This window comes from Astatotilapia calliptera, chromosome 10 (genome assembly GCF_964374335.1).
Source record: "Astatotilapia calliptera chromosome 10, fAstCal68.1, whole genome shotgun sequence".
NCBI classification, from domain to species: domain Eukaryota; kingdom Metazoa; phylum Chordata; class Actinopteri; order Cichliformes; family Cichlidae; genus Astatotilapia; species Astatotilapia calliptera.
Window position 1 is genome coordinate 14,996,479 of NC_137431.1, and position 12,927 is coordinate 15,009,405.

The following is a 12,927-nucleotide window of genomic DNA, read 5'->3' on the forward strand; positions in this document are numbered from 1 at the left end:
ATCAAGGAATTCAAAGAGAGCCACACAGTATTGAACAAGTGTGACTCTGGAAAGAAAACTAGTGAGAAACGTGTCTAAAGACCCCAGAACAACTTCAAAAACATGTGAATGACTTAGCCAAGTTGGAAATTGTAGTCTTAAAGAAGACAATCACCAGAGCTGTGTGCAGGAATGGATTTCAAGACTACAGACCAAGAAAAACTCAACTTTTGCACATGAGACACCTTCAAGCCAGACTGAAGTTTGCTAAGAACCTGGAGAACAACTATCTATACTGGAAGCAAGTTCTTTGGTCAGATGAGAAGAAACTAGAGCTCTTCGGCCACAGAGATGCTGCTTATATTTTTAGAAAGACGGGAGAAGCATACAACACAAAGAAGGCCACCCCCACAGTGAAAAGCAGTTGTGGGAGTATTATGCTGTGGGAATGCTTCAGTGCATCTGGAAATGGAGGATATGCCAGTTTCAGATGCCACAAATCTGAGTCACTTAGTCTTCCTATACAACAACAACCCAAAACATACGTCGCTCCTGGTGAGGAACTACCTTCGAAAGACCAAAATGAGCATTACTGACTGGCCTGCACAAAGCCCTGACTTGAATCCTGTTGAAAATCTGTGGGGTAAACTGAAGACCATGACAGAAGATCACCAAATCTAGAGGAACTTGAGAGATTTACCAAAGAAGAATTGGCCGGGATCGCTGTTATCCTCTAAAAAGGATCGAGAATTGACTATAAGCATCAGTGGTTTTCCATGATGTTTGCAGCAAACTACCTGCAAAGTAAAACGAAAAACTGGTTCTTCTTTTCTCTTTGTCAGTTGACAAATAAAGAGAATTCATGTTATTCTCTTTGAAAGCATCTTAACTCGATATGTGATGCTTTAGTACATTAGAGCACAAATATACAAAATATACAACAAGGAGATGGACTGATTATTACATTTATTTGTCATACTGCATTATCAGCATCTTAGCAGTTTGCTGATGCACAATCTTCAGCATTCACTGTTGGTTCAGTGTATTTCTCTAGCATTAAACCCTCTAAAATAGATTAGAGTCGCTATCTCAGGTTCCGGGCTCCATTAGGACTAATGGAAGCGTAACCCGCTGGAGAAAGAGCAGCAGCTTTTCTCTGCATTGATTCTGTCCATCCAGTGCAGACACTACCAGCCTATAGCTCATAATGCACCTGCCCCTCTTTCTCTTATTCTTGAATTAGTAATGATTCATGGGGCAGTGTGTGTAAAGAGGACATTTACAAAACTGTAAATGGATTTGCTTATGTGCAAGCGAAAGTGGCATGGACTTCCAAGGCATGTCTAACCTTTTGTTTTGCCACGTTGAAAACAGGATAACCATTATTTCATTATTTAAACTGTTCTTAGTAAAGGTCATACTGGCTATTTTGTCTCTGATAAGATACCTTATGGGTCCTAACGTCTGTCTTTCAGGTTCCAGTGTTTCCCCTTTCACTGAGCTGCAACAGCATTTCATTTTAAAGTTGGTTTATGCTGCAGAGTGACCCAGATCAAGCTCAAGTTGGATAAACTGTCCGCTAAAGTGTTCATAAGCATGAAAATGTGTTGTAACAGATGTGAATAAGGACCTTGGCTCCAGGTGAGAAAAGAGAACTTCCCTGCATGGGTCACTGAGCACACCGTTAGTGTCGGTATCCAGTGTTGTCGCACGAAGAGTGCAATGTGTACAGCGCAGGGCTTAATGAGCGTAAACACAGAGGCCTCCCGTGCGCCTTTGATCCCGCACAAATGCACTCTTCGAGAGTTTTCGGTGGGTGAGCCTCAAGGTCAGGTTGCTTGTGGGAGGAAATATGATGCCAGAGGGTGGGGCTGCCCCGTGGATCATCGCTCAGTCTCTCATCTTTGAGTGCCTGTCATGTTTCTCATACGCACCCTCGTTCGGCTCAGCGTGGATTATCAGGGCTGCTGTTGCAGCTTTTGAATACCTCAACACAGCCTCTCAGCTGTGGGCAGAGGTATGAAAAACTCCTGGCTCTCTCTGGCTCCCTCAACCAAATGAGGGAGGGCCTATATTTGCCAAGCACGCCAGTATTAAAATCTAAAATGATAGCTGATGGAAGCTGTAAGGCAGAAGCAGGCTGAGTATCCCCGAGAACGACTTGTGAACTATTTAATGACATGTGAGAAAGATAGTCTTTGGAAATGTGAGCTGGCAGATGCAACACAATATCAAGCTACTTGTCAGGACTTCAAGTTGCCTTCTGTTGGGACGCTTCCACCATGGGAATGCAAGAAATGAAAACCATCTCACTGCACTGATTCGGTGTCGCCACAGCACCATCGGGGCAGGGACATGCCAATTTCCTTTTTCATCACAAATGACTGATGAGAAACTAGGCTGCGCTTTTCATTTTTTCCCCTTCAGTCACTTGCAGAAGGAGCCTGGTGACAAGGGGTCATCTTCTTAAGCATTTCTCTCCTCATTGTTTGCTGAGGATGGCGTAGCTCTCGTGTAGAAACTGTGAATTTTTTTTGAGCCAACGTAGCTTGCTGTTTTTGTGTTTTTGCATTGGAGACAAAAGGTAAGTCAACACAATAAATCTTTTCTTTGTGAGTGTCCCTTATTAACAGTTAACACCTAGAAGTGTTAGATAGTGCTAATTAAGTAATTTCTGAATAATAATGATCTTTAGCAGACAAACTCAGATTGCAATAACTATTTTTGTCTTTAAAATTATTTTTTTCTGGAAATCCCTGTATAGCTATGTGTCAGATGCCACATAATAAGGTTATAACCACAGATACAAATCAGACTAATGTAATAACTCACACAGACAATAACTCAAAGACATCTCAGAGAGTTTAAGTCTTCGGTTTGCTGGCCCAGATAGTTTGTCCCTGCGGACACCGTGGCCTTGTTTCAACAAATTACATTAGAAGCTCTTGGGGACATAATAAGACTGAGAATACTCTGATTATGAAAATTATATTTTTTTTTAAACAGGGATCTTTTAGAGTTACAAGTACAGGTCATGTACGCATTGCTATAATCCGTTTAATACTGTATTTGTTACTCTAATATATAATCTAAATATAAATGTGCTGTTACAGTATTAATAGCATCAACAAGTATGAACACAAATATGCTCTACGTGCTGTTCTACATTGCCAGGTGTCTTTTCTGGTATGTATATTGAGAGTAAAGAAATAGCCAGAGTACTTGGTCAATAAAGCTGATTCTGATTATATTTTTTGTTTTTACTTATCTTTTGCACTTGTTTATGCATATTTTTTGTAATAGGCGTTTAAAACTTTTTGTAATTTCTTGTATTAAAAATATAATCTTGAAAACGGATCCTAGATTTGTCAGCACTGTTGCTAATTCTCAAAAGCAACCTACTTAGAGCCCAGTAAGCTGGGGTGAGAGCTGTGTGTGTGTGAGCATGTTTGCTTTTCTCTGTGCACTGCAAGTTAATTGTGAGGTCTTTCAAGGCCACGTAAGGAAACAAGGAATCAATAAAGGGTCTTTGTTTGGATAGTTTTTATTGATCATGACACGATTACTTGCTTGTGTTTTTTAAGTCATGTATCATGCAAACGCAGCACGCTGTAACTGTGACATCTGTGGCATGCAATGACCTTTTTTTGTTAAATCTCCATCTTTAGCAGGCCATTATGCAATGGCAGAAGTTAAAGCCACCGGAGCCAGATGATCCTATTTGTTGCTGTGAATGCGATCTCTACCAGTACGGATGTTGCTGTGACTGCGAGGATCTGGATGAAGCCTTTAACAGGTATGAAGGTGTGAAGAAATGGGTGAATAAACTAATAATCAAGGAGTGTGTGCTGTATGTGTAGTACTGTTGTTAGAAAGCTACACAAGTAGCCGTTGTTTGTGGGCACTAAGAAAGGTTGGACACAAACCAGATACAAAGGAATCAGAAAATAGTGTGAGATTTTATGCTATTAGTTTATTGGCTTTCTAAAGAAAGCGAGAGGAGGTGATACCATTCTCATGTCTGTCAGTGAAACATGAAACGAATGCCAACAGCTGGATAACAAGCTTAGCTTTAAGACTGGAAATAGTCCACGCACCCACACTGGTTTACTGGCAATGTCTCGCGGCCGAGAAACAGATGAAGTTTCTTTCTTTTTCTTCTTCTTTGTTTTGCACAGATAAATAAGATCGAGATGAGCCTTAGCTGTGTTGGTAGGGAGTCTACTGACTTCTAATAAAATGAATCAAACTTTCAAAGAGAAAACCAAAGATGCAAATTTACCATATATTTATTGTGATACCTGAATTATTATATTATCATATTAAGTCTTGTAGCAGGATGCTGTTATTTTTTTATTTAGATTTTTGAATTATGTAAATTCTTAATAATTTGCCACAAACAATTAACTTTACTTCCTAAAATGTGCCAAAATTCACAATGAGAGAGAAAAGGAGGGCACATATAATTCTTTCTTTCTTTTTTTATTCCTTTTTTATTTGGCAGGCCCCTCTTATCGGTTAGAGCGGCTCTAAAAGTTTTCTCTGAGATTACCTGAGAATGCAAAAGTCATATCTTATCTTTCCTATTATTCTAGAGTCAAAGCAAACTATCGTGTATGTCTCAAACCTGAAAAAGCCAACTATGAAATCATTTTACCTTGCATGCAGCTCAAGAACTTGAAAATAAATTCCATCAGTGAAAAGGGAAATGATTAGACACATGAATAAACATTTGTCTAATTATAACTCTATGACCACTGTTCTCTGTAGGTGGCTGAAAGTACCATCTAAAAGTACATTTCAGTCTCCTGTATTTGGTGCCATGGCTGAAAATCTGGAAATTTCCCTGATCCCAGCCCTGCTGATGCTGCCTCTCCTGCTGAAGGTTGCAGCGTTGCACTACCTGCTGGGTATAACCGTCCTGACAGCTCTGCCTGGCCTGGTGCTGTGGTACTACTATGCAACGCACCGAAAGAAGAGACGCACCCTCTTCTTCCTCACCCTCGCATTGTACTCTCTGGCCTACATGTATTACCTCTTCATCACAGAGATTTTACCGCGTGGGGACGTCAGCCAGCTGCAGATGTGCACCGTGACCTCTGGGATGATCTTCACTATAGTCTCTCTTATTCACACCAAGAAAGGCCCAGGATTTGTGACTGCTGCCCTTCACAACTCTCACAGTCAGGAGGATAAAAAGGAGTCCACACAAGTAAATAATGGATCTCTCCAATCAGCAGCCTCTCCCTCAGGGACACCAGCAGAGCTGCAAACCCCAAAGGAGGGCCTCGGAGCAAAGTGGAGCAGGTGTCCTTTGTGCAAAATAATGCGACCACCGCGGGCTGGTCATTGTCGAACCTGTGGCTCATGTGTCCAGCGTTTGGACCACCATTGTATCTGGTGGGTCTGACTTCACGTCATGTTTATATATTTCCTTTGTAAGCAAAGCATTGTGTGTTTAATATTCAGTTCAGTTTGGGTTTATTCAGTTGCCTCAAGGTGTTTTATACTGTAAGGTAGAGATTCTCTCGAAAAACCCTCATAATCAAATGGTCCCTGCTGAGTAAGCACTATGCAATGGTGGGAAAGAAAAACTCCCATCTAAGAGAAGGAAACCCCTGGCAAATCGGGCCCGGGGGCACAGACATCTGTCATGACTGGCTGTGGGGGTATTGGAAAACAAGAGAAAAGGGAAAAAAGAGGGTACATGGAGCCCGGAAAAGCCACAGACTAAGGGAAAGATAAAGCAAAAATGACTTTTTCATCCCTGTCGGTACTGTCACTGCACTGTTTTTTGGAATAATGGAGGCAGGTAAGGAATTTATAGAATAACATGATAATAATTAATTACAATAGCCCAGCCAAGAAGTAATGAATGTATGAACTAGTTTTGTGGCATCATTCTGAGACTGTATGGTTCTAATTGTATATATTAATGTGCACATGAAAAAAAGTGTTACTATACATTTGTTTCATATGCGCATTGAAGGACACATCCTGGTCAAAAACAACTTCCAGGCTTCTCATAGTGTTGCTGAAGGCCCTGATAATGCCATCCAGAGTAAGTGTCTGGTTAACATCATGTTTCTAAGATTTATTAGGGCCGAGTGCATAACCTCAGTTTTATCTGAATTTAGTTTTAGAAAATTACAGGACATCCACGTCTTTATGTCTTAAACTATTAGTTTCATTTTTAGGCTGTCTGGCAGCATAATTGGTGGTCATGGTGGCCATTCTGCTGAAATAAACAACGAAATTAAAATGAGCTGTTGAATTTGTGGGTCCACACCTCTTGTGTTGTAATTAGATTAGGGGAACAAACCTGAGCAGAAGCTTGGACCAGGGGGACGTCACATTCACAGCTGATCAGCAGCTGAGAACTGAACTCTCTTTTACATTTCCCCACACTAGAAAAAAATAGTTTAATTTTACTGTTAGATCATAATTTAGTAAGCACATGATGGGCCTCATCAGGCCATAAACACATCACATGTCATTAAGTTTTCCATAATCAGTTCCTTTTGACAGATTTTGATAAACGTACTCCAAAACTCATGCAGATGGATTTAGATTTTCCTATTAATATTATTATTTTGGGGACATCTACAAATTAGATTTTTTTTTCTGCCACACTGAAAGTCCTCTTGCAGAGTGCTCTGCCAAGAGGAAAAACGAATGGGCACTCCAAAATGCTCACGCTCACTCACACACATCCACAGAAATCCAGACGGCAGGGAAGACCGGCAGGGAATCTAGAAGGCCTGTACACAGAGAAAAATAACGTTAGGAGGAAACTCTAGGTGATCACAAGGAATACTTTCAAAGGCTAGGCTACACTGACGCTAGGTAATGTGACGATCCAGCGAGGAAGCAGCCTCTCTTGCCATCTTAAGTAGTCTGCCAGGATCAGTGTGAATGAGCCACAGGTGTGTGTTCAGGGCGGGTTCAGAGGCGGGGAATCAAGGTCCAGTTCCGCCCTGGTGGGAGAGGCGAAGACAAAAAACACACACACCACGACCTCTGCAGATCTTGAGAACCATGACACTTCTAAACTAAATAAAATCTGTAAATGTAGCAGTTCTGTCATTTTATATACAGCATGATAGTGAGATACACATGTAACCTGGTCTCTCTGGTGTTGTGTGTCCCTGTTGAGATGTTGTAGGATAAACAGCTGTGTAGGACAGGCAAACCATCGCAGTTTCCTGCTGACCCTCTCTGTGTTTGTGTTGACCTCTCTGTACGGGATCAGTTTGGTGCTTTGCAGCCTCTGTCCTCATCAGTATCTAATGACAGCGCTCTTCTACTGCCCAGGCGTCTACACTCAGTCTAGGTACAGCACTCTATATGTTTTTTTTTTCTGCTGCAGCCTTGAAATTGAATCACTTTAATCATTAAATAATTATTTCAATTCATCAATGACAATTTTAATTACTGTTTTTGGTGTGTTTTTCTTGAATTTGTCCTGCCAGTATGAGAAGAAAAGGTGGGTTATGTTGCAGTAATGATTTGTTCTCTTTACTTTTACAGCACAGCACTTTGCTTTACCTGTGCGTGGTACAGCAGCATTGTCGCAGGTGGACTGCTTTACCTCTTGGTGGCACAAGTTCTCAATATCAGCTTTAACGTGACAGAGCGAGAGGCTCAGCTGGCTCTGAGGAACAAAACGGGCCAGAGCCGCCTGTGGGGACTCGTTGTTGACACAGGAGAGTATTCTCGTGGCTTCTATCAGAACTGGGTTGAGTTCCTCACCATGACAGATGCTTCAGCTTCTCCTCGGTCCAGCCTTACTGACTTGGTCTAGTTGTACTTAATGCACTCGGTGACATCGTGGTAATACACTGTTCGTGCTGCATGCATGAAGAATTCGATTTCTTTTTTTTTTTCAATACATTCCAGGACTGCGGTACTAATAGGAACATGTTTTTAATGACTGTTTAAAGATGCATAGATGTGTTTGGGGTTTGGATCTTTAGCATCATTTTCTGTTGAAGCTTTTGACCTGGACACATGCAAGACAGTCTGTGGATTTTGTGCCTTTTATAAAATTTAATCGAAGACTGCAGACATTATAGCCTGCCTTTTTATACACGTGCAGAAAGTAAGAAGGAAATATGTTGTCTTTATAAAAAAAAATAATCTCACTGCATGCAAGTCAAAAAAATCTAATAAACTTCAAAATGATACAAAAAAAACATTAAATGATTCTGGAGTTCAAATCAAAGAAGATAAACCAGAAACAAAACTGCCGGATTCAAGACTAGATAGCTGTCCTTTACTAATTTAATATCCAGTAGCAAGGTGGTTTGGCCCTAAGATGGCATCAGAGGGAAAGCCAAAGAAAAGCAAATGGTCACTTTTGACCCGTTCTGCAGACATGCACTCAGTAAATACTGACACCACTGTACTGGTCAAGTTGGAAATTTAAAAAGAAACAAAGATATATTAAAACAATTAATAAGAAGGCAAGAAAAACGAGTTATAGAAGGATCTGCATCTGTGAGAAGAGGCCTAACTAATACAGAACAAAGAGGCTAGCTTAGCTCAGTGTAAGATGTTAAAATAATGTCTAAAATATGTTGCATGTGATGGTTAGAGCAAGAACAAAGTTCATCACCTTGGACACAATAAAATGTGCGTTTTGTGCCTTTCTTCTCTGCAGTGTGCTGCATTATTGTGTGTGTTTTTTAACGAATGTTTTTTGGTCATAACTGTCTCACGGTGCCTTCAACACTGATCTACAAATCTAAACACACATGCCAATCCTTTCTCTAATTATTCTGTTATAGATAATAATTTATGTAAACAGTTAAATCACTGTTCTCAGTCATATAGTGTGAATTGAAAATGAAACCCCATCTATTCTACTGTAATTTCTAGTCTCAATTTTCATTTCACACTGTTCACTAATTAGCATTATTTCTCATAATCCACATTTTGGGTGGAGCACATCAATAAATATTCTTATACCGATACATTTCTTCCATTTGAAGGCATATTTCATCCCTGTAACTTCAGTGCCAGCACTTTTAGCTTTTCCTCTGCTGCCACCCTCAGGCCACTCTGTGCTTAACATTAACAAAAACACCCAATAACATTAATATTAAGTCTGTTGCTCAGTCAGTTTGTGATGTGTATCGATGTCTTGATTCTAGGTTTAAGCAACCAGTCTCAGCAAGGGGTTAAAGTAAGTTTAAAAATACAGTTTCCTTAAAACAAATAGAAATCAAAGAGGGGGGGGGGGGGGGGGGGAATCTAATCACAAAGAAAAATATCTGTGTCCCTTCACAAAAGAGATGAGTTGGTGGGCTGGGGACAGTTGTGGTTGCTTCCTTAATGGCAGTCCTCCCACAGCTACCACTATGGGTTGAGTTGGTATCACACTTCATCCTCAGTCAGCACTGCCTTGAGATTTGGGCCACAGGAAACATGTCTGCACCCAGAAACACAGAGGAATGAAATGTGTTTGCTCCTTTCAGTCGGTTCACAGCATGTTTAAGACATTTGAGGGAAGTCATTATATCACTGGAAGACTTACCAATATTAAACCTATTCAGCCTTAAATGAGGGAACAAAAACACATAAAAGAAGATTGTGTTGGTGTGTCCATCACTAGTGCCAAGTGCACATAAAGAGATGAAAAAGGGGGATAAACAACATAATTTATGCATCATTTATAGCACTGTACAAAGTGTTAAAGTGAGGCGGAGCAGATGTCGATCAGTTGTCCATCAAAGTCTGGCATTTTAAAAATAGGATAATTTAAAATACAATTTTAAAAAATGTCAGCAAACAAACACAAACTAACGCTTACTCAAGACGACTAAATTAGGACAACTTCTTCATTGTGAGCATTTCCCAGGGAGAGAAAACAATGTGAGACACCTTCACTCAAAGTAGGCAACATCACCCACTGCCTACAATGCAGGCAACAGCAAATTGAGCTTTTGTATAGCACAGGAGTTACATTAACACCTCCTGCATCTTCCATGTGAAGTATGGGAAACTGCTGCAGCCTTCTCACAACCAAAGCATTCACAAAGTGATTTGTAATCCTTTGTAATCTTTGGGAATGATTTCATCCGGCAGCCAGCACGCTAACTTGCTGGGCTAGTGTTTCCCTAGCAGTCAGAGGTTACCAGGGGGTCACTGACTGGCATCTGGCCTAAATGCAACAGTAATTAGGTCACAAGAAGGTAACCCTTATGTTTTAACCAAATTACCAGAAGGCCACAATCTGTGGGTAGTGATCAAACAAGCAAGTTCACTCTGGACCCAGATAGATGGTGGATGGATGGTGTGACACTTTCATTCTTGTCACATAAAAGGTTGTTAGAAGAACCATTGATTACCTTTTGTAGTGAACAAGAACAGATCAAACTTTGAGATTCTTCATCACTCAACAGCAGTGGAAAAAAGATTCCACAAATGTATTTACTTATTATTGTTAGCTTATCCAGGGAATCATTTCAGGTTACTACACAGGGAAGCGTGATTAGGAATCCAGTTTGCGAGCCATGTGTTTTGTCTGTGCGCGTTACTGTCACATCTGCTGACAGCTACATTTGATTCTGTGGTCTCAGTCGCAGAAAGCGCTGGAGTTTAGCCTTGTTTACCACTGTGGATTCAGTGTACTTTGTTTCAAAACAGATTTTTTTTTGTCTCCACTCAAGCTGAAATTTAATTACTACTTTATTTGCTTTCCAATTCTCTGACATCCCAGCTGATTTGTTATTCAAATTTTTGATTTGTTTTTGTGTGTTTCTCCTGCCAGCTGTTTGCTATATACCTCTCATATGGTTCACTGAATTCTGCCTTTGCATGGTTGTGAAACCATGCATGCAGGTTCATGTGGTGAACCCATCCCCGAACCCGGGTTTTGTCTAGGTGTGTGTGTGTGTGCGCTGGCCTCGAGGGAAGAGGTAATCTCCCTCGGCTATATAAAGGAAGTCAGGCAGAACCTCAACAGCACACTTCCAGATCTTCATCCACACTCTCCCACATCATCATTTCTTCACTCATCATCAGCAGCCATGCATTTACTTCTCACTCTGCTGGGAGCTGTGCTCTCCTCTCTGATGGTTTCTTCTGAAGTCCAACCTCAGGCAGACTTCAATGTACAGGCGGTAAGACAAATGGCTACATTAGTATGTTTTATTTTACAATATTTATTTCTATGATCATTGTATTTATTTAATTCCCTATATCGTTTGTAAGTCCAGCAGCAATGCATGTTCAACTTGCTTATATGGTTTTGGCTTTTCACTTTTTGACTTTTGTGTTTCATGCTGTGATAAATCTTTTGTTCACTGCCTTCATAAACAAAAGCAATGTAGCTGTCTTCAAAAACAAAGAAAAAGAAGAAGGCGCACATGAAGTGTTTTTTTCCCCTCTGTCTTCCAAAGCTTACGCGAGTTATTAAAACACACTTTTTTGTAAAGGTGATCACAGAAAGTGTTTCAAAAACGCTTCAGTAAAGTTTTCAACTCCCGATGCTTTCCTCTTGTGTGCCCACAGATGGCAGGTAAGTGGTACCTGATTGGAATTGCCACTGATGCCCAGTGGTTTGTCAGTCACAGAGCCAGCATGAAGATGGGCACGGCCATGATTACCCCAACTGCTGACGGGGATCTGGAGATGTCATATTCCAGTCTTAGGTAAGTGTGAGGGCATGAGGACAATGGACATTTAAATAAATAGGAATATATATCTATATATCTGTATATAAATATATATGAAAGACAACATGTGAAAGAATTAATGTTTTAGTGATCTCTTTGCAGCCCTAATGGCTCGTGTTGGAGAATGAACAATCTGGCCAAAAAAACTGAGATACCGGGAAAGTTCACATACACAAGTCGGCGTGAGTACACCCACACACAGAAGCACGATTTAACGATCTAGTACATTTGCCTTTTCTGCTTTCATAATTTCATGACCCCTTTTCTGCTGCATTCCCTTTGTCAGGCTGGGGGTATCTCAGTGACTTGCGCATGGTCGACGTGAAGTATGACGAGTATGCCCTGATTCATTCCATCAAAACAAAGGGGAAAGAAAGCTATGTTGTTAACAAACTATATGGTAATATGGCATTTATCTCTGATTCTACACTCTGCTCAATCCATTTTAACCTGTTCTGCTGGTCGGTAAAGCTATACCTGCTGCAGCAGATTTACATCATCTGTTTTCACAGGGCGTGGTGTGGACCTCAGCGCTGAGGTGCAAGAGAAGTTCATTCAGTTCTCCCTGCAAAGCAGCATCCAGCCTGAAAATATTGTCATCCTTCCCAAAAACGGTACTTTTACCTCTGAGATGTTTTATTTAAAATAACTGCAATCAAGAGTGATGTTATGCACTGATCACTTTTCCATTTTCTTTCCCTTTTCCTCTCTATAGAGCAGTGCCCAGCTGCCTAACCTTGTGTCCAGGTGATCATCTCACCGAGGAGCTTTCACTGTTCTGAAAATCTCACGTCGATGACCTGAGACAGTTTGCTTTTTACTTTACTATCTCTGCTCTTTCGTTATTAAGAGAGCTCATAATATCACAAAATTATATTCATCACTTTGCATTTATCCACCTGCTGTTATAACCACAGAATTAAAAAGTATGAAATGGCTAAAATCTTTTGATTTACTCAATTTTTAAACTAATACTTTGAATTACATCCATAACAGCACAGCTAAAACCTTCTTTTTATCAAGTCTTTGTATCTACACACTTTGCAAAGATTTAGATACAAAAAATAATAGAAGAACCTGTGAATTAAAAAAATATAAAATATACATAATCACAGAAGATGACCAAAACAATGCACCAGTGTTCTGAATTTGTATCTACAAACATGCAAGTTTCCCTTTCTACAGGCAAAAGTACGTAAGTAAGTCGAGAAAACAAGGAGTTCAGCCCTTAATTTTAAAACAGCAGCAGCAGATATACTGTTCATCT

General features: G+C 40.3%; 1 protein-coding gene across 1 annotated transcript; it reads left to right on the forward strand.

Moving 5' to 3' along the window:
• Positions 1-3,647: 3,647 nt before the first annotated feature.
• Positions 3,648-12,603, forward strand: LOC113031133 (palmitoyltransferase ZDHHC23-A-like). Its single transcript, XM_026183044.2, has 9 exons — positions 3,648-3,775; positions 4,750-5,379; positions 7,145-7,312; positions 7,510-7,747; positions 11,497-11,636; positions 11,763-11,842; positions 11,947-12,060; positions 12,173-12,274; positions 12,376-12,603. The coding sequence occupies exons 1-9, from the start codon at positions 3,657-3,659 to the stop codon at positions 12,393-12,395; spliced, it is 1,611 nt and encodes a 536-aa protein (XP_026038829.1). The 5' UTR covers positions 3,648-3,656; the 3' UTR covers positions 12,396-12,603.
• The last annotated feature ends 324 nt before the right edge of the window (positions 12,604-12,927 follow it).

Coding starts and splice junctions, on each gene's coding strand:
- LOC113031133 (XM_026183044.2), top strand. CDS start 3,657: ATGCAATGGCAGAAGTTAAAGCCACCGGAGCCAGATGATCCTATTTGT. Junction 5,380..7,144: donor TTGGACCACCATTGTATCTG/GTGGGTCTGACT, acceptor GAGATGTTGTAG/GATAAACAGCTGTGTAGGAC. Junction 12,061..12,172: donor TGTTGTTAACAAACTATATG/GTAATATGGCAT, acceptor CTGTTTTCACAG/GGCGTGGTGTGGACCTCAGC.